This window comes from Babylonia areolata, chromosome 7 (assembly GCF_041734735.1).
Source record: "Babylonia areolata isolate BAREFJ2019XMU chromosome 7, ASM4173473v1, whole genome shotgun sequence".
NCBI classification, from domain to species: Eukaryota; Metazoa; Mollusca; class Gastropoda; order Neogastropoda; family Buccinidae; genus Babylonia; species Babylonia areolata.
Genome location: NC_134882.1, coordinates 25,888,564 through 25,911,026, shown reverse-complemented (window position 1 = coordinate 25,911,026; position 22,463 = coordinate 25,888,564). Strand labels below are relative to the sequence as shown.

At 45.9% G+C, this 22,463-nt stretch overlaps 1 protein-coding gene across 1 annotated transcript in view; it reads left to right on the top strand.

Annotated features, from left to right (window-relative positions):
* LOC143283925 (uncharacterized) overlaps positions 1–22,463 on the top strand; it is a 78,757-nt gene that overhangs the window by 43,587 nt on the left and 12,707 nt on the right. The window contains exons 3-11 of the mRNA XM_076590365.1: positions 1,653–1,812; positions 2,688–2,721; positions 9,369–9,507; positions 12,160–12,825; positions 17,778–17,942; positions 18,217–18,302; positions 19,708–19,808; positions 21,573–21,643; positions 22,183–22,290. Of these exons, the coding sequence (XP_076446480.1) occupies positions 1,653–1,812; positions 2,688–2,721; positions 9,369–9,507; positions 12,160–12,825; positions 17,778–17,942; positions 18,217–18,302; positions 19,708–19,808; positions 21,573–21,643; positions 22,183–22,290 (1,530 nt within the window). The remainder of the gene's footprint in view (positions 1–1,652; positions 1,813–2,687; positions 2,722–9,368; positions 9,508–12,159; positions 12,826–17,777; positions 17,943–18,216; positions 18,303–19,707; positions 19,809–21,572; positions 21,644–22,182; positions 22,291–22,463) is intronic.

Genomic DNA, 22,463 nt, shown 5'->3' with positions numbered 1-22,463 from the left:
CTGGAACAGAACACCTTTTATCATGTTAGCAAAGTATAACGTACAGCTGTGCCTCTGCGTCACAAGACTCAAAGCTTTCTTTAATCTGGGGCGAACTCAAGAAAATGAAATGGAGCGACTTATTCCCTGTACGTTTTCCCAAAACGAGGGTTGAAGTACCCCTGCAGAAAAGATAGGGAAGGGCTGGATCAACGATTTGAGTGGCTTCCATATCGACAGTAACTGGGCGACGTGGGAAAGGTGCTGGACTGATGGGTGTTCCGTCACTTTATCATACTCCACCCTCTCTCTCTCTCTCTTTCTTTCACACACACACACACACACACACACACACACACACACACACACACACACACACACACACATTGGAGAAAGGGGTGCGGGAGAGAGATTGGGTGGTTTGTCTTTTTTATATTAAGAAATGGGAAGTACGAGTGAAACGTTGTTTATGAAAAACAGCGCTGTGTGCACCACCAGATCGGAAACAGCAATCGAAAAGAGCAGAATGCAAGAACAAAACAACGATTTGAATGAATAAAAATAAATGTTGTTTTTTTCCCCACATAAGCAAATAAAAGCCAAGAATGCTCGCTGTATTCTTGTGCAGAAGACAGACGTGTCTCTGTCTCTTTCTGTTTGTCCCTCTCTCTCTCTCTAATATATATATATATATATATATATATATATATATATATATATAACTCTTTGTCTCTGTCTCTCTCTCACTGTCTCTGTATATATGTATATATATATATATATATATATATATATATGTGTGTGTGTGTGTGTGTGTGTGTGTACACGAATGCCAATGGGTCCTCAAATTCAACTCATCTCTTTGGGCCTGATAACAGTATGATTGTGTCTTGAGCACTCATCCCACGTACCAATACAAAGACTGTACCAACGTGGGTGTTAGCTTTACATCTGGACCACAACTTGCCTAACAGGGCCTCCTAAACATACTGTCCAAGCTGAACCACTTTTGGGTCGAAGTCCGTACGTGTTTGTGACTTCATTTCCAAAACAAATACAACAGTGAGTTTGGAGAAGGGGGCGGCAGTAAAGAGAAGGGGGCTGGGTGCGAGGAGGACGGGATGAATCACTTGACAAGAACGGATAAATGCTGGGGTGCGAGACTGGATTGACGGGGTCCGGACTTGTTTTGACGATGGGCTGTTCGGGGCAGGTAGTGGGTGTGGGCTGGATAAGGTTGGGTGAAGGGTACACCTGTCTTCTCCACCTCACCGTGTCCACTGGGGGAACATCTGGAAGCTGTCACGGTGACCGCATGCGCGCTTTTTCTTTCTTGAAATTATTTGTGGCTCCTGAGCAGGCTACAAAACACAAGCACGCGCAAGCACGCACTCACACACAAGCATGCACACGCACACAAGCACGCAGATAAAATAATAATGATGATGATGATAATGATGCGTGCGTTGACAAAGATCACATAAACCATGTTAGCGTTCGGTTGGATATGAAAACGCCAACGTTCCCAGCATGAATACCCACGAGAACAGTGTATAGCTGCCAACATGTGTGGGTAAGAGTCCAATCGCACATACGTGAATGTAGAAGGAGTGCTGTTGCTGGGTTCAGACGACGATGGTCAGTGGTTTAAGGGCTGGCTGGTTGTGTGTGTGCAGGCAATCCAGAACAAGAAGTACCGGTTCAGTCTGATCGTGGACGAGCTGCGGAGCTCTGACAATGCCGCCTACACCACGTCCCTGCTGGAGCTGATGAACTGCCTCATCATCTACACCACAGGCCTGCAGGACCGGGTCCGCATCCGCAACGAGTTCTTCGGTGAGCCAACGTCTAGTTTATTTATTTATTTATTTATCTATCTATCTATTCATTTCTTTATTTATTTTCGGTTTCAGTTTCAACATGGTATTAAAGCGTTTAGATTGAACCATATACTGTACACCAGATCTGCTGTTATTTCTTTAGTTAGTTCGTTCGCTCGTTAGTTATCAACCAGTTCCCGTAGGTTTGTGGAGGGATTCCCATTTTTCATTTTTTATCACCATTTGTAGGCTGTCAAGACATGACCAGCGCGTTGGGTCTATTCATCTGCTCACCCCTCCTTGTGTGTATAAAAAAAAAGAATGTCCAAATAGATGTGCTGTAGCTTATACGGGCCAACCCGCATGCTTTGACGCCTCCTTAAAACTGAATTGACGGGAGAAAAATGACAGGGAAAACACGGAATCATGGGATAGTGTTATGAACACATTCAACAGGAATACGTTGTTCATTGAAACTGAAACCTGATGCTGGTCACATGACATCAGCATCATGCAACAGTAAACAACAACAACGAACGATAGATAGCCATTTTAAACGCCAGTTCAACGATTTGTGGCTACAGCCTCTGTATCTGACATAAGGTTTTGCGAACATGTACGTCATGCCAAGTGCCCCCCACCCCTGTCCTCGTCCCCTCTCACCCAATCACCCTGGTTCCCTTTCAGAATTTTGAGAGAGAGAGAGAGAGTCAGTCAGACAGACAGAAAGACAGACAGACAGACAGACAGAGACAGACAGAAAGACAGACAGACAAACAGACAGAAAGACAGACAGACAGACAGACAGAGACAGACAGAAAGACAGACAGACAGACAGTGCGAAAAGACGGCATTGCTGACTGAAGTGTATGGTGACGCTGTATGTTGCAGGGCTACGGCTGCAGGACGTGCTGAGCACCCTGAAGTAAGTGTTTGTGGCCTGTTGTCCGCTCTGCTGCCTGTTGCTGTGTGTGGTCTGGAACAGTCCTCTGCTTGTGCTTGTCTGCAGTGCCCTTTGTTTGCTTCTTTCTGGTCTGCTACATATTTTGTCTTTATGATTTGAGACCACTTTCTGCTTTAAGTCTGGTAAGAGGAAATACATATTGGCGGTTTGCCGACATTTTTTCGACGGGTGTTGAATCCAGTAAATTCGAAAAACCACGAAATTAGGCTTCTACTCTGGCTGGGCTCGCAAATGCATATTCAACTCACTGTTCTTTATCGGGAAGATACAGAGCAACGATGAATTTTAATTTGTCAGCATTGCTGACTTCAAACCACGAGGAAAGTACACCGGCCGCAGCGTCCGAAGCATGAATACTCCGCATCCAATATGGCTGACAGCGTGATGTCACTTCGAATAGCTCCGATGAGACAGTGAGCTGTCTGTCGGTTTATTAGTGGAGACCGAGTTATTTCTACACAGAACATGGTGTGTGGTCAGGGAGGTGCAGACAGCTCTGGTGAGTTGTCAGCACACGCACACTGTCCCAGTTGCTGACGTTTCTTCAGTCTCTGCACTGTTACTTCATGACATAACGGCTTCCCCACCTCCACCCCTATCATTGCTTCTTCTGGCCTCAGGCCTCAGAAAGGAACACCCCCGGCAGACCAACAGTTCTACTCCTGCAGCACCTGTCACATTTGTTACACACGGGTTAGACGGTGAAATACAATCGGGCCTCTTTAACGGCTTGTTTCTTCCGTTCCTTACCCAGGACCCCACTCCCTTTCGTTCATTCTTCAGACCTTGGCACAGAGCTGGCCAGTAGTACTGGCACGATTTCTGAAGATATAGAGGTGTGTAGGGTGGGGTGAGGGGGTGTAAAGCTTGGAAAAGTTGTTGAATTGGAAGACTGAGACTGTCAAAGTCAATGTTATGGCAGCAACGTGAGTAGTCTAACCTGAGAAAGCCAGGAAGTCTGGACAAGTTTGATACTTGTTCGGTAAGCAGAGTGCGGGACGTGTAGTGGAAAGGCCTGTTTGTACACACTAGACACAAGCTGACTTGTGCTGCAGTTCACTTCTCTTATTCAGTTAGCAGAGTCAGTGTTTTCAACATCAGTGTTTTCTGTTTATAGCCTATTGTTTTGTGTTGTTGATACAGAAGGATATATCCGAAGGAGACATAGAATGTCAGTCATACTATTTCCAATGATTATATTTTGACAGAAAATTTGGCATGACGGTGCATATAAAAAGCAAGACATTTCTATGTTGATTTGGATGAAGAAGCAGCAGGATATCAGGTCCACAATAACTAAAAGGCTGTGCGTACCTTGACTGTGCAAAACACAATATCCTCGCCGCAAGACGTATACAAAATAAAGAACGGAGGTGAAAGCGAAGAGAATATCAAAGCGACGTGTCTCCAACAGGCCTAGCAACCAAACCCTGGCCCAGTCCATAGCGGTGTTGTTGTGGGTGTGCGGAATCAGGGACCAGACAACGTGTGGGAGGGGGGACGGGGCGGTAATCCCGGCAAGTCAACAAACAGCCGTGACGGCGGGGGCGGCGTGGCGGACCTCAAAGGGCTCCGCTCCTCACTGTGTCCCCCAGCCCGCCGTCCCCAGGACTGGGCAGCGGACCCCGCCACTGGACCGTGGCCACAAAGCCAGTCAGGCTTCAGTGGACTCAGAGCTGGAGGGCCAGCTGGTCAAGACAAGGGTACACATGATTAGGCAGCAAGCCGGTAATCCCTGAAAACAATCGCCGCCATTGTTGATAGGTCCCCGGCCAGCTCAGTGCCTCTGTCCGCTGGGGCGTGAGGTGGGTTGGCACAAAGACACAGGCAGACCCCGTCCTTCACATGGTCCCCCTTCCCCACCCATTCCCTTCCCACCCCCTACCCCTCGGAGCGATATTCATGTTTGTCGAAACTGCCTTCCCGCTTTTTGGTTGGGTCAGAATTAATTATCCTATGCGTTTTGTGAGAAAATCTCTTTTGCACCAAGTGTTCTTCATGTCTTGCATGGTGTTCGTAGGTGATGCTGCACGTTTTGTTGCAGATGTTTCTAATGCGAGAACTGACATGTGATATTGTTGCTTACAGTCCAGCCAATCGCATTTTTAGTAAGAATTAAAACAGCGACAGTCTGTGTTGTATCACTGTAATACCACTGCCGATATACGTTGTGTTGTGATTCGTGGGTTGGAAAGTGTCAAGCTGCTGTTCCGAGACTTGTCTACAATGTACACCTTTATTACAGTTTGAATTCAGGTATGGAAACGGGGCATGGCTGCCAAAAATGGTGGTGAAAAAGGGCCTTGCATGCCAAAACATGTGGAAGGAAAGAACTGATGAGGAACAGTCTGCTCACATGTGGAGAAGAGGACTGCCCGGGGCTACTGTGCCCGCGCGCATGGTGTGTGTGTGTGTGTGAAGTCGTGACAGGAAGACGTGATTGCGATGCCGTCATGGATGGAGGTGGCTCTCAATTTTTGGGCCACGCTGGTGTGTGGATGGGGGGTGCCACAGACCCAGTGCTGCCTGCTAGGACCTGTCCCCTGCCATATACCTGTCCCGCACCGCTCAGTGTGCGTAGCGCCGTGCTGTTGGTCTGCCGCTTCTTGCACGCCCCTCGTGCCGCGGGTCTCAGGGGCTGGGCTGGTGCTGTGTGTGACTGAGGAATTAATTGGTGTTTTTGAAGTCAGCAAAAGCTTCGGCCTGTTTTGAGCAGTGCAGTATGTGACTGCGGCATTAGTCTGATTAGTGTGCGTGACCTGGATCAGTGTTCGCCACGGCATATTTTTAGTGGGAGATTGAGGCATTAGGCAGCATGCGTTGTGTTGGAAGTGTATGTAGGGAATGGGGTGAAGGTTTTGATTGACCCTATGATCCAGGTCCACAATAAGCAACGATCAGTGCCAGTGCAGGAAAATGGAGCACGTAAAGCCAATTGAAAGGCATCGATTAAGCTGACGAGCAATGCAGTCCACTCCCTAAGCTACAATATGTATTCAGCTCTGGCGTGAAAACAACGGTGGACATGGCAGACGGAGCCAGAGTTTCTCTTCAACACAAGTCACGATGGCACTGTGTATAAAAGGCAGGTATGAATGGCTGCAGGCATCACACCCCTCAGCCACTCGTTGGACGAGGTGTGACCAGCAACAGACAAATGTGTGAAGGACGGACTACATGCTGCTATGAGCAAGACAGACTTGTGTCCATGCCTGTATCACCTGTCTTGTTTCCATTCACTGCAGGGCTGCAATCCCTGCATTCACTTGTATAGATCTACCAGTGTGATTTTACGTTTAAGGCCTCTGACATTGAGGGTGGTAGAGTGGGTCAAGGGCTCCCCTCCCACCGTGAGCTCAATGACTTGATGTTTGCATACCTGCCCCCTCACTCCAAAGAGTGCAGTCCTCGCGGGACTGTTTGCACCCGTACGACAAGACAGGGCCGGGACCACGACAGAGACAGGAGAGGGACAGAGAGGTGTTGACCTGTCAGCTGAAGGCGCCAACAAGCGGGACTGAGTCACTGAGGAGCGGGCCAGTTAGGTCCCTCGGGATCCTGGCTGTCTTCAGTGTGTTGAGGTGTGTTGGTAAACATCCTCCCTCCCGCTCACTTCTTTCTCTTGGTTCTTGGTGGTTACGGCCCTTGCCGGGCTGGGGAGGGGAGGAGGATCAGGGCACGCACCAGTGTCCAGACTATCACAGCGGCTGAGGAGGATGTGCAGCATGGCGGGATCACTGGTGATTGAACGAAGATGTCTCTCGTGCTTTGCTGCTTCATGTGCATGTGTAAACGGTGATTCCTGTGCACATGTGACTGACTGTTCCTACAATCCTTTGGTGATTCCTGTACACGTGAATCTGCCTGCAATCCTTTGGTGATTCCTGTGCACGTGACTGTGCCTACAATCCTTTGGTGATTCCTGTGCACATGTGACTGTTCCTACAGTCCTTTGGTGATTCCTGTGCACGTGACTGTGCCTACAATCCTTTGGTGATTCCTGTGCACGTAACTGTTCCTACAATCCTTTGGTGATTCATGTGCACGTGACTGTTCCTACAATCCTTTGGTGATTCATGTGCACGTGACTGTGCCTACAATCCTTTGGTGATTCCTGTGCACATGTGACTGTTCCTACAATCCTTTGGTGATTCCTGTGCACATGTGACTGTGCCTACAATCCTTTGGTGATTCCTGTGCACATGTGACTGTTCCTACAATCCTTTGGTGATTCCTGTGCACGTGACTGTGCCTACAATCCTTTGGTGATTCATGTGCACATGTGACTGTTCCTACAGTCCTTTGGTGATTCATGTGCACATGTGACTGTGCCTACAGTCCTTTGGTGATTCATGTGCACATGTGACTGTTCCTACAGTCCTTTGGTGATTCCTGTGCACACGTGACTGTTCCTACAATCCTTTGGTGATTCATGTGCACACGTGACTGTTCCTGCAACGCTTTGGTGATTCATATGCACATGTAACTGTGCCTACAATCCTTTAAGTTGGTGATTCCTGTGCACGTGACTGTGCCTACAATCCTTTGGTGATTCCTGCACACACGTGACTGTGCCTACAGTCCTTTGGTGATTCCTGTGCACATGAGTCCCCCGCCACTGATGGCATCTGTTCACGTGCCTGTCTGAGCGACGGTGTTCAACACTGGATGTACTGATCAGGTCTCCATCAGCAGCATGTGTGATTGGGCCTCTGACCTGGAGTAAGTGTTACACTGACTATGTAGGAAACTGCAGGAGGGTAGGTGAATGGGGATAAAGTTGCAGTATGTGTTTTATAATAATAATAATAATAATAGAGTCAACATGGGAACTATTTATGACGCAAAGTAAGCGATCTTCCGAAAGCCTGACGTACAGTAAATATGTACACAACATTGAGCATGACACACTGTAAGTGTAAGGATGACACATAGCAGTTGTGAGCAAGACACAATAACTGTGAGCACGACACAGTGTGAGCATGACACACAAACTTGAGCATGATAGTGAGCATGACACAGTAACTGTGAGCATGACACGATAAGTGTGAGCATGACACAGTGTAAACATGACACGCAGTGTAAACATGAAACACACTGTGAGCATGACACATTAAGTGTGATCATGACACAGTGTAAACATGACACGCAGTGTAAACAAAACACAGACACTGTGAGCATGACACACAGTAAACAAGACCAGGACATACATTAAGTGACATCGCACACACATACGTACATTCACATGCTCTCTCACACACACACACACACACACACACACACACACACACACACACACACACCATGAAAAAACAAACGGGATCAAAAGGCCTTGCTATGGTGGGTTGGGGGCAGATGACTTTCCGAAGTAGCGGCTGACTAATGACCTGCAGGTAACCCTGTTTTCTTACCTGCCTGCACGCTTCACTGGCTGACTAACTGGCGCCACCACCTCTGGCGCGCCTTCAGATTGATTGAGATTGTAATAGTGCTTGTGTTGATAACCATTCACAGCGAGGGAGACTTAAGTCTGTTCTGTGTCGAATGTCAAGAGTCATCCCTGGGACTGTTCTCTTTGTTTTTCTCTTGGGTAGTGACCCATTTATATATATATATATATATATATATATATATATATATATATATATATATATGTGTGTGTGTGTGTGTGTGTGTGTGTGTGTGTGTGTGTGTACATTCACATACGCTTTGGTCGTTGGTGTTTTAATGTCGTTTTATTGCTGTTTTATATAAACTCTCTCCATTCACCCATGCGTTTAAGATCTTCGGTGTCTTTCCTATTTATAAAAATAGGCAATGCCAAATTCTACTGTACAATCATAGGGAAGTCTATTTTGCTTTTGTTCTCAGTGTGTTCATTTACATTCGATTAAGGTGGTGTTAATATTGTTCTTTGTATATTGTTATATTGTGCACAGTTAATGGAATGCCATTCTCGTTGCTGGGTTTGGGTTGGGGAAGTGATAGAATGACACAGAGAGAGAGAGATAGATGTTCTCTCTCAGTGTGTGTGTGTGTGTGTGTGTGTGTGTGTGTGTGTGTGTCCGTCTCTCTCTCTCCATTTTATTGTGTATAGTTAATGGAATGCCATTCTCGTTGCTGGGTTCGGGTTGAGGAAGTGATTGAGGGGTGCAGAGAGAGAGATAGATGTTCTCTCTCACTGTGTGTGTGTGTGTGTGTGTGTGTGTGTGTGTGTGTGTGTGTGTGTGTGTGTGTGTTCTCATCTATTTCTCTATGTTGTGTGTTGTCTAGTGTCCAATTTTCTTTTCTTTCTTGTTTATGATTATTGAAAAGTGTTTGTTTGCACTCTTTTTCAGTGTACGCTTTTCTTACAACCTACCCCTCCAGGGCTGGGTGAAAAAAAAACCGCATGAATATTTGCTTATCTCATTACCTGGTGAAATACACTTCGTTTTGTTTCGTTTGTCTCTGTCACACACACACACACACACACACACACACACACACACACACACACACACACACACACACACACACACACACACACACACACACACACACACACACACACAGTGAGTCAGTGAGTGAAGACGGGTGACAGCAGGGTGCAGTGTGTGTGGGTGCAGGAAGGAGGGCAGCCCGGAGGTGTTGATGCAGGTACAGCTGTACGAGGAGCACAAGAGCAACGACGAGGACGCCCTGCCTGCCACCCGGGGTATCGACCTCAGCTCCCACCTCGACGTCTTCCACGCCGTCTTCAAACAGGTCAGTCTCCACAACATTGATACTAAAGTATTTCTTAAACACCAGCCCCGTTTCCTCCGTCTTGCCAATCCACGTTCAAAAGCAATCACCATCACCACCACTCCACAACCACGTCCTCCCCCATTCTCCACACACTGCCTGCACAATTCTACCGGACAGTCACACTGGAAATGCGGAGTGCTGTTTGTTTTCACTGAAAAAGCTCAATGTCCGAATGATCATCTTCATACAGGCCGATCTCAGAATGTTCATCTTCAAATAGGTAAGTCCTAGAGTGGTCATCTTCAAACAGACCAGTGACTGAATGGACATTCTTAAACAGCTCAGTTTCACAATGGTAATGCGCAGACAGGTCAGTATCTGAATGGTCATCTTCAAACAGGTCAGTCTCTAAGTAACCATCCTTAAACAGGTATGTGTCTGAATTGTCATCTTCATTCAAGCCAGTTTCTGAATAGCCACCTTCAAATACGTTAGTGTGTAAATAGTCATCTTTAAACAGGTCAGTGTCCGTCATCTTTAAACAGGTTAATATATGAATGGTCACCCTTGAACACACCATTCGCTGACTGGTCAACCTTAAACACACCATTCGCTGATTGGTCAACCTTAAACAGTATGTGAAGAAGTGCATGGACGTAAGACACACACCCAGTCAGTCAGCTCTTGCTGCGTTGTGTGACCTCGTCATCAGGAACGTGTCGTGGCTAAGGATACGCGGGGGTGGTGGTGGTGGTGAGTGGGTCACGTGGGTAAGGGAATAAGGCAGAAAACAGTGGTCACACACACACACACACACACACACACTATTCATTTCAAACAAACGCAGTAGCGCCTCACGTGAAAGAACCCGTGAAAATGGGAACAAGGATACGCAACCACCCTAAGTGCACACGCTGCACCCTGACTTACTCACTTAGTGGTTGGTCCTCGTCTCCATCAAAACAGACAGTTCTCTGCATTTTCCGTGTTCTGCTCACTTAGGTCTGTGCGGGCACTTTCAGGGATAATGGGGATGTGGGTGGTGATGTTGTTTATGTGCAGGGATGGCATTGTGTGGGAAGGTCAGTGAAACGGAGTGTCAGAGTGACAAGCGATGACAACAGGAATGCACACAGACACGCTGATTCATCTGACCTCAACACCCCAACATCTCTTACTCCCTCCTCTCCTACACACACACACACACACACACACACACACACACACACACACACATCTCTAACCCCCCTACATATCCAACCCTCTGTCTGTCTGTCTGTCTGTCTGTCTCCCACTCACTCTCTCTCCGTCCTCCCTTGCCTGTCTCTGTCACTCGATCTCCCTGGGAGTGGCACATTTTTTCCTTGTGGTGTATTTTTAAAAATTAATTTGAACACGACGTGAAGATAACATCAGCCAACAGAAGTTAAGGGGTGTTTGATGTAGGGGAACAGCATTGTTTACCAGCTTCGGCAGTTATAATCAATCAAGCACATCTCGATTCAGTGGAGCGGGAAATCACTCCGTAAAGAATTCCGTTGTTGTTTTCATTTGAAAGCGCAAAAACTGCTTCCTTCTATCTATGATCAACCTCTGTTCAGTGTGTTACTCGGTCTGCCAGCTGCTACTACTTTGAAAACAGCGACCAGCAAATGTGTAACACAAGAGCAAACAACTCTCTCTCTCTCTCTATCTGTCTATCTCTCTCTCTCTCTCGTTCAGATACAAAGTATCAGTTGCTCGTATTTGCAACTAACTCTGCACACACTGGTCAAAAACACAACAATGTGAACACAGCTAAAAAAAAAAAAAAAAAAAAAAAATCACGGTGACATGGAGCATCTGGCATACGTTCATTTCGGTTTATCTCCATCATCATGGTAAACACATACACACACGCGCGCGCGCGGGCGCACGCACGCACGTACACACACACACACACACACACACACATACACACACACACACACACACAAATGCAAACATACCCAAGTACACATACACTTGCTGGCAGGTACATGTGCACGTACACGTACAGATGCTCACACATACACAGTCACATGTACAAAAGCAATCATTTACGCACTCGAGCGCCCGCACCCTGCTCGGCCCCTCCCATACACCCTTTACGCGCACGCATGTGTACACACAATGCCGTATTCTTAATGTTTACAAGTAACAGAATAGTACATACAAATGACAAACAAAAAAAGGAACAAATATATGGGAAATAGCGCATAGCTGGAGAGATTATTGCAACCTTTGCAACTGGCGAAATTTCTGTTATTTATGCAAAACATTTCAGTTGCGATCTGTTATGACTTCATAATGTACATAACACAACTGTGCACACTGCAAAAAATAGAACGCAACAGGACACAAATCGACACAACCCAGCACAACGCAAGGCAGTCTAACGTAACGCAAACCACCAGGTCTCAGCACAACGCAACACATAAAGCGCGACACAACATGTAGAAAGTGATGCATTGTAGTGCATACTGCTGAGCGGTGCAGCTGTAACGCTGTTCACAGCTGTTGGTTACGAGACGTTACGACGCGGTGCAACGTATGACAAGACCTGTGACATATGCAGTGACATGACATGACGTGACCTGTGACAGACAGGTGAGAGGTGAGGTGCAGTGTCCGGTGTGGTGTGGTTCCCAGGTGCACGACACGCCACACGGGGTCCTCTTCCTGACCGTTCTGCAGCACATGCTGAAGATCGACTCTGGCAACGAGGATCTGGTGGGGGCGGTGTGGGGGGCCGTGGAGCAGCTGGTGCACAAGGCGATCCTGGCCGAGACCCCGCAGGACGCCACCAAGCTGCTGACCGCCACCACCCGCCGCCAACGGTCTAGCCGGGGCTCCAACCCCAACACGCCAACCTCAGAACATCCCCCTTCCGCTTTCGGGGCGGCGGCACCCGTCCCTCCTCCTCCTCCTCCTCCACCACCGCCTCCACCAGCCATGGGAGCCCCGCCCCCACCTCCACCCCCACCCGGTGGAGGGCCACCACCCCCTCCCCCTCCCCCGGGCCTGCCGCGGTCCACGCCCCCGCCGCCCAGCCAGGCCCTGCCCCAACAGAAGACCCCCACGCCGCGTGGCAAGATGCGCAAGCTGCAGTGGCAGAAGATCCCACTGAACAGTATCGTCAACAGGCAGAACCTGTGGACGCAGGTGGGCAAGCAGTTCCAGCACTACACCATGGACTTTGGGCGCATGGACCAGCTGTTCGCGCTCAGCAGTGGCGGGGAGGGCGGCGTGAAGAGGCCCGGCCAGGGGACCGAGGCTGCAGCCCCAGATGTGAAGAGGAAGAAGGAGAACACGGAGGTCAGTGTTGCTTCCTGTCACTTCTGACTGGCAGAGTCACGCTTTGGTGTTGCGATGATTGTGTTGACATGCCTGTAACATGTGTGTTCCGCTACCTTGTGTCATGTGGTATGTATTTGTTGTTGCTGTTCTTGTTGTTTGAATCGCGCTTTGTCAAGTACTTATTTGCAGCTGGGGTTTTCACCTTTGGAAAGTGACTTTCTGTGCATTTGTTCTGTGAATCGTCGGACACGGATTCGATATGCATTGGGAATGTTTTGTTTGTACGCACACGTGTGTGTGTGTGTGTGTTTGTGTGTGTGTGTGTCCAGCAAATGTCAGTAGAACACAGTCTGCAGTCTTCCCTCATGACTGCCGATGTTATCGCAGAATACACGTGGCCTGTATCGTCAAAGAAAATAAGTTGTTGCCGGTCACCTCACAGAACACGGCCTCGTCATATAACACCGGCTTGTTGTCGGTGATGTCAGAGAACATCGGTTGTTTGTCGGTGATGTTTCATTTCCAGTTTGAAGGAGGGGTCACATTGTGCGGTCTGGTACGTCCATATACGTCACACCACACCTGCTTATAAAACACAGTGGAGGGCATATGCCTGACCTACACATGGACCCAATGCGCTGTTTAGGCTTTAGGGAAGTGACCGTGTTTGTGGGGGGATGCAGCGATGGTGTGGGCGGACCACGAAGTTAGTTACCTGCAAACCTGTACCATCCTCACCTGCCTGCCACTCTGTCACCACCTCTCACGCTGAACATCATTAATTTTTTCATATTTTTATTTTGATTATTTGCCTTCCATGTACAATTCGTTGTTATTCTTATTTTCGATTTCAGTTATTCCTTTGTTTGCCTTATGTATTTATTTTGTTATCTTAGTTTAGTACTGTCTCACCAGCGCGTTTGGTCAATGCGTAGGTCAGGTATCTGGTTCTCCCCCCCCCCCCTCCCCGACCCCCGGCTTGTTTAACACAGGTGTAGTGTATATGGATCAGTCCGCACGCTTTGACACCTGCTTGAAACTGATACTGACCTGACCCACTAGACCTTGAGTGATGATCTGTTTTTCATTTTTATTTTGGAATGAGCCAATAAACCGAGTTTCCGCGTGCAGCACGCAGTTAGCGCTCATAAAAGATCCAACGGCAACCGAAGGGTTGTCCCTGGCGAAATTCTGTAGAAATAAAATCAGTCTCGATTCATCCACTCCACTCATCCGAATGGCTAACATCAAAACCACCTTCAAGGTCCAGTGGAAGGGGCGTGGGGGAGTGAAAATCCCGGTCAGAAACTTGTGGGCACTCGATTTCTAGTCGGGCGATTAGCACTGGACCACCATTCCACAGGCATCTCAGTGCTGGCCCCTCACTGACCGACAGGGCGTGGTGACACCACCCTGCGCTGTGTGGGACTCAAACACAGGTTACACGACAGTCAGTGCTAAAACCTCACCACCAATCGGTACTTCCCCTTGAAAGAGCACATGAACGTGTGGTACCACAACAATCACGTACAGCGCTCGCTTTCCGACCGCCTCCTCCCCGTGAACTCCCTTGGAAGTAGCACACACACACACACACACACACACACGCACGCACGCACGCACGCACGCTCGCACACACACACACACACACACACACACACACACACACACACACACACACACACACGAACGAACGAACGAACAAACAAACAAACAAACAAACAAACAAACAAACAAACACACACACACACACACACACACACACACACACACACACACACACACACACGTAGCATACGCTATCAGAGGCCTTTTAAGTCGTCATTTCACAGGTGCCTTCCCCCTTCCCTCATTCCCTCCCTCCTTTCTGCGTCAGTCCCCAGATCCCCGGCCCCCACCCCCTTCCCCAACACACACGATAACGGAGTTAGCAGCGACAGTTTTGTATGTGTGAATCAGATCCTTGGCAGTGTCGAGGGAGTTTTAGGTAGGGTGAAGGTAAGGGGACGGGCTCGACAGCAAAACAAAAACAAAAAAAAACAAAAAAACAAACAAAAAAAAGAGAGAGAAAAACCTCGTTATTTATGTGTTTGTGTCCGCGCCATAGTCCGAGCCTTTATGGCGGCATTGTATGGCTTTTTTCTCAGTTCATTGTCAGACTGCCACAGCTAGCTCCTCGTATCTTGCAGACGGCACTTCGCGTGGCTTTTTTCTATGGCTGGGGTGGTAAGCAGGACACGTCATCAGCAGAATGATATATGGTACCTCCACCCACCCTCTCCTCTCTCTCTCTCTCTCATTCCCCACCCACTCCCTTTCTTCTCTTTCACGGTCTGAGAGAGAAAGAGGGGGAGCAGGGAGGGAGAGGATAAGGTATGGCAGTCAACAGACAGCTGACGTATTGCAGACAGGAGAAGACAGGCGGTGGGAGAGGGGCAGAGGAAGGAGGGGTAAGGCCAGAAAAAAAAGTACCTGATAGAAAGGAGGACAAAAAAAAAAAAAAAAAAAATCGATTCGCTCATTCGAAACGTTGAGTCATACCTGAGCCTGGACACAGTGTGACATCAGTGATGGGTGGTGGGCTGAAAGGTGACAGGTACAACAGCACACTGGTTACAGCGTTGGACTTTTCAAGCCAAGGGTTCTGGGTGCGATCCCTGATTTGAAGTCTGATGAGGATTTTTTTCCGATCCCCAATGTGAACAGATGTGCAGATCTGCCAGTACCTTAACACCCCCTCACAATAACAATCATTATCATCACAACAATAATAAAAACAACAACAATGATAATGGTCCTCGTCATCATAACAGTTATTACAACAACAACGCCAACAATTATTATGAAAATAACAATCATCAACACCATCACCATAAAAATGACAAATCTTCTTTCTTAGTGGGCTGTGACTCCCACGTTCATACGTATATACGTGTGGGCTTTTCATCGTACGACCGTTTTTACCCCAGCCATGTAGGCAATCATACTTCATTATTGAGAGTGTGCATGCCAGGTATGTTCTTGTTTTCATAATCAACCGAACGCTGACATGGACTACGGGAACTTTAACGTGCGAATTTGATCTTCTGCATCCGTATACACACAAAGGGGTTCAGGCACTGAGCAGGTCTGCACATCTGTTGACCTGGGAGATCGGAAAAATCTCCACCCTTTTACTGCCAGCGTCGTAACTGGGATTCGAACCGGGGACGCTCAGATTGAAAGTCCAACGCTTTAAACACCTGTCTGTTGGGTCCGCCTACAACGACAATAAAAAAAGAATCATCATTACCATCACAATAGTAATACTAACAGCAACAATAATCATCATCATCTTAACAATAGCAACAACAACAACAAATGCTTATCGTCATCTTCATCATGACCATAAGAATCAGTCATCTTCATCATGACCATAAGAAACAGTCATCTTCATCATGACCATAACAAACAGTCATAATCATCATGACCATAACTAACAGTCATCTTCATCATCACCATAACAGTCATAATCATCATGACCATAACAAACAGTCATCTTCATCATCACCATAACAGTCATAATCATCATGACCATAACAAACAGTCATCTTCATCATCACCATAACAGTCATAATCATCATCACCATAACAAACAGTCATCTTCATCATCACCATAAGAAACAGTCATCTTCATCGTGACCATAACAAACAGTCATCTTCATCATCACCATAACAGTCATAATCATCATCACCATAACAAACAGTCATCTTCATCATCAGTCATCTTCATCATCACCACAACAGTCATAATCATCATTACCATAACAAACAGTCATCTTCATCATGACCATAACAAATAGTCATAATCATCATGACCATAACAAACAGTCATAATCATGACAATAACAGTCATCTTCATCATGACCATAAGAAACAGTCATAATCATCATGACCATAACAAACAGTCATCTTCATCATGACCATAAACAATCATAATCATCATGACCATAACAAACAGTCATAATCATCATGACCATAAAAAACAGTCATCTTCATCATGACCATAGCAAACAGTCATCTTCATCATGACCATAACAAACAGTCATAATCATCATCACCATAACAAACAGTCATCTTCATCATGACCATAACAAACAGTCATCTTCATCATGACCATAACAAACAGTCATCTTCATCATCACCATAACAGTCATCTTCATCATCGCCATAAGAAACAGTCATCTTCATTGTGACCATAAGAAGCAGTCATCTTCATCATGACCATAACAAACAGTCATCTTCATCATCACCATAACAAACAGTCATAATCATGACCATAACAGTCATCTTCGTCATCACCATAGCAAACAGTCATAATCATCATGACCATAACAAACAGTCATAATCATCATGACCATACCAAACAGTCATAATCATCATCACCATAACAAACAGTCATCTTCATCATGACCATAACAGTCATAATCATCATGACCATAACAAACAGTCATAATCATCATGACCATAAAAAACAGTCATCTTCATCATGACCATAGCAAACAGTCATCTTCATCATGACCATAACAAACAGTCATAATCATCATGACCATAACAAACAGTCATCTTCATCATGACCATAACAAACAGTCATCTTCATCATCACCATAACAGTCATAATCATCATTGCCATAACAAACAGTCATCTTCATCATGACCATAACAAACAGTCATAATCATGACCATAACAGTCATCTTCATGACCATAACAAACAGTCATAATCATCATGACCATAACAAACAGTCATCTTCATCATCACCATATCAAACAGTCATCTTCGTCATCTCCATAGCAAACAGTCATAATCATCATCACCATAACAAACAGTCATCTTCATCATGACCATAACAAACAGTCATCTTCATCATGACCATAACAAACAGTCATCATGACGATGATGATGCTAGTGGCCCCGTGGTGCCGTGTACAGATCAACCTGCTGGATGGCAAGCGGAGCCTGAACGTGAACATCTTCCTGAAACAGTTCCGCACGTCACACCAGGAGATCGTCAGCCTGCTGAGGGAGGGCCGCAGTCAGCAGTTTGGGGCAGAGCGACTCAAGGGGCTGCTCAAACAGCTCCCCTCCCAGGAAGAGGTCAGCTCAGTGATATGATGTGATGTGATGTAGGTGTGTGAGGCGCGCGTGTGTTAATGTGGGGGTTGAGGGGGGTGTTGTGTGTGCATGCGCGCGCGCTCGTGTGTGTATTGATACTGCGATAACTAGAAATGTATGTATGTGTATAACACAAACTAAATTTCTCTGAGATAAAGCTATTCTGATACGTGCATGTATATGCATAAAGAGAGTGAGACAGACAGACAGACAGACAGACAAAGAGGATGCATCACGAACATTTGTCTTTTTTCAGATTGATTTGCTGAAGAACTTTGACGGAGACCGAGAGAAGCTGGGTAATGCGGAAAAGTTTTTTCTGTGCCTGATGGCCCTGCCCAAGTAAGTGGTGCCTGTCTGTCTGTTGGTTCATCATTACAAGCGCTGTCCTGTCTATTGCCTGTGTCAATGTGAGCGGCCTGTGGCCTACTGCTGGTGACCATGTACTGTGTGGTCTGTCAGTCTCCTCTGTCCCAACCAGTCCTGCAGCTATAACTGTGTCGTCCCGATTCGCCTATTTCTGATTTGCCTGTCACTGAATTGGTCATCCCATTTCGCCTACTTTTAGGGCGTCTACGATCACCAAGATACACCAGTTTCTCTTTCATATTAAAAGAAAATCTAAAAGTTAATTGCACTATGCTGCGCCGTCCAAAAGCCATGAAAGAGACACTTCTCCCCCACTTCTTACAGTTTTTTGCTTCTCCGAAAGTTCATTTTTGTGTCTGTGTGTGTATGCCTCTTAGTTCTGTTGGTGATCTTAGCATTGGAATCTGTACACAAATATGTTAAATACCCATCCGTGTCGAAGTGTATATGAGAGAGAGAGAGAGAGAGAGAGAGAGAGAGAATGAAATGTTTTATTTTTTTTTTAAAAAGAGAGAGAGAGGGGGGGAGGGGTGAATGAGGGAGCGAATGGGGGGGGGGGGGCGGGGGGAGGGGGGGGGCTGAATATACGAAGTGGGAATGGCGGGCACACGAAACAGGACAATGAGTGTCCAGAGGCCACTGACGGTGGCCGAACTATCAGACTGTAGACAAACAGGAAACAAGCGAATCACACCTGCTCCACTGTTACATCCCCATACATCACCTTTCCATAGACAGCGGTTCTGAAGCTGTGGGCAGTTCATATCCTAACCTATGGTCCAGCAGAAGTACGAGATTGTATCGTGTTTGTTGTGCACTGATGTGATGTAATGTCTCTCTCTTGCTGCAAGTGGAGATGAAACGGTGGCTTGTGGTAATGCGCCCGAACTCTGAAGCGATTGTCCACGGGTTCGAGTCCTGCATACGGACCTGGATTTGTTTGTTTGTTTGTTTTTATTACTTCCCCCACCACTAGACCGGAATGGTGGTCTGGGTGCTAGTCATTCGGATGATATGATAAACTGAGGCCCCGTGTGCAGTATCACTTAGCGGACATAAAAGAATCTGCAGCAACAAATGGTTTGTCGCTGATAAAATTACTTTTATATTACCGTAAAACAAACACACTTGCAGACTGAAGAAGGAAAACAAATATGGGCGTTGCTGCTCCGTGGTGACGGGCCCTACACGAGGACAAGAACCCGAACTCTACACATCCAGTGCAATATGTCAGCTACCTACATCGGGGTTTATTTATAAAGTATTGTACTCACCAGCACCACTTCTTCTTCTCTTCCTTCTTTTCCCCCTTCCTCTCCTTCTTTGTCGACGAAGTTGTGGTGATGATGATCATGTGTAGAGAATGTGGTGGTTGCAGTTTCCGCATGCGGATAGAGGGTCTGCTGATCAAAGAGGAGTTCAGCACCAACATGGACTGGATCCGACCTTCCATTGAAGCCATCATTCAGGCCGCCAAAGGTTGGCACTGACTTCAGTCATCTCTGTCTGTCTGTCTGTCTGTCCGTTCACACTTCTGTATTTTCCATGTTCTTTTTGTCTCTCCTCCCTCTCTGTCACCACGTGTGTGCCAGCATGTGCCACTACACCCGTTTGCTTACGCACGCTCACAAACAAACGCACACATACACACGCACGCACACACACACACGCGCGCGCGCGCTTGCCACACGTCACACATGTATGTACACAACACTCACGCACGCGCGCGAGCACACAGACGCATGCATACACACTACAACGCACACATTCGTTGGCTAAAAATAGTGGAAAAAATAATAAAAAGGGACAGACTGATGGAAAGTAGCAAAATATGAATAATGCATATTTTAGACAACTGCACTTACGAGAGAAAGAATGATATACAAAATGACATGCATTCAACACTTACGGAGAAGGAGGAAAAATAGGAAATATGTAATAGGTGGACAGAATAATAGTCTGATTTATGACATATTTCAGAACAGACAGGTAGAGGAATAGACACATTGAAGTGAAATCAGACTGCATAAAATACTCAGACAGGTTGAGTTAATGGAACCGATACACCTAAAAGAGGAGTTGGCAAGTCCATGAAGCATTGCGAAGTCTGTGTTTAATCTGTACAGTTTGCTGTTTTGTAAAAACAGAAAAGTTTTCTCAATTTTTGCAAAGTTTTCGTGTGCAACTCAGGCCATTTGGGTTGTACACTCTTTTACAATTTTTGTCTTCATTTTAATTTACTCCATCTTGATTTTGTTTACCGTCAAGAGTGTGATTTGATACTATTTGTTACGGCGTTCTTGTAAAAAGCTAGTTTGGATCAACTGTTTTGTTTCTGTTTCCAGAATTTTACATATTCACTTTCCAGCTTCTTGGATATAGCATACTTTAATCAACTTTTGATACTAAAAGTGAATGGTTTTCTTTTTAAACATGATGTCTTCCGCGGTGCTAGTTAACACATTTAAAAAAAAAAAGAAAAGTAGCCACTGAACAATTTTGTTTGTTTGACGATATTTGTAAGTTCTACAAACAAGCGAATTTTGAGGGAGCTCTGATATGTTTATCGAATTAACCAGTAATTTGATATATTATTTTTAGGCTGATAAGGAATCTTCCTAATTCTCCTTAAACTGGGAGGACCATTGCTTTTTATGTACCCTTAGGAATTGTCTTTATAACTTGACATGAAGTTTTTCATGTGCAAGTTTATTTAAAAGACAACTACTGAATAATTCAAATAAACGACACATCTCCTGTAACATATGGAAACCAAATCGCCCCATATGTTGATAATGGTCTTACCAAAGTATTATATACCTGACACGTGATATTCATCTTGATATTGGTACTGCGAAACGTTCTGAGCAGTACATGTTTTGCCTTATTTACTTGATTTGTCAGATGATCTTGTACTAAACTAAGTTTCCGTTTCTGTGAAATACAACCCTTAGATATTTATGTTTTTCTGTGCTTTCAATTACGTCCTCTCCACATTTAAATTGTATGGGTACTTTTGAGTTGGTTTCTGAAAAGAAGAAGATTACTTTTGTCTTTTCTCTATTTAATCGAAATTGTGTTTGTGTGCGCGTGTGCATGTGTGTGCGTGTGTGTATGAATGTTTGTATATGTGCTGTGTGTATAATTATATATGTATGCTGTGCGTGCGTGCGTGCGTGCGTGCGTGCGTGTGTGTGTGTGTGTGTGTGTGTGTGTGTGTGTGTGTGTGTGTGTGTGTTACAGACATAAAAGAAAACAAGTCCCTGCAGGAAATCATCTTCCTCATCCTCATCACTGGCAATTACCTCAACTCCGTAAGTACTGCCCCCTCACACCCACCCACTCTGCCACACAACTCTGAATGAATGTATTAAACTCAGACTTCATTCGCCTTGTTTATGCAAAATGAATTATTAATCTCGTACTTTCTTTAACTCCGAAGGAATGAATAAATCTCATACTTTATTTAACTGTGAATGAATATATTAATCTCATACTTTATTTGCCATGTTCATGCATACCCATTGAACTTTCTGATCTTACGTCAGTGACCCCGTGTTCACCCACTCCCCTCTCTTTCATGTGTGTGTGTGTGTGTGTGTGTGTGTGTGTGTGTGTGTGTGTGTGTGTGTGTGTGAGTTTTGTTATTCATATTCCTTCATGAAAACTCGTGTTTTGTTTAGTGTCATAATTTCTTCTTTTTTCTTCTTCTTTTTTTTGTGTTAAACATTCTTTATTGATGTGTTAATTTTCAATGTACTTTTTAGTGTGTTGTCCCCCAGTGCTGGTTGGAACAAAGCATGTACATTTGCCTTTGTCACTACCTTTTGGAATAATAGGTGCGTGTTTGCAGGGAAACCAAGCGGGCAATGCAGCCGGCTTCAAGCTGAGTTCCCTCCTGAAGCTGACGGAGATCAGAGCCAACAAGCCGGGCATGAACCTGCTGCACTATGTGCTCTTGGTCAGTGCCATGTTTGTCCTCCCCTCTGTTCTCCTCCCAGTCCTTTCTCTGCTGTCTCTGTACACTATGAATCTGCTGCACCATGTGCTCTTGGTCAGTCTGTCCTGTTACTTTTGCTGTCTCTGTCTCTGTTTCTGTCCATATTTATCTTTGTATATATGCATCTTTTTCTT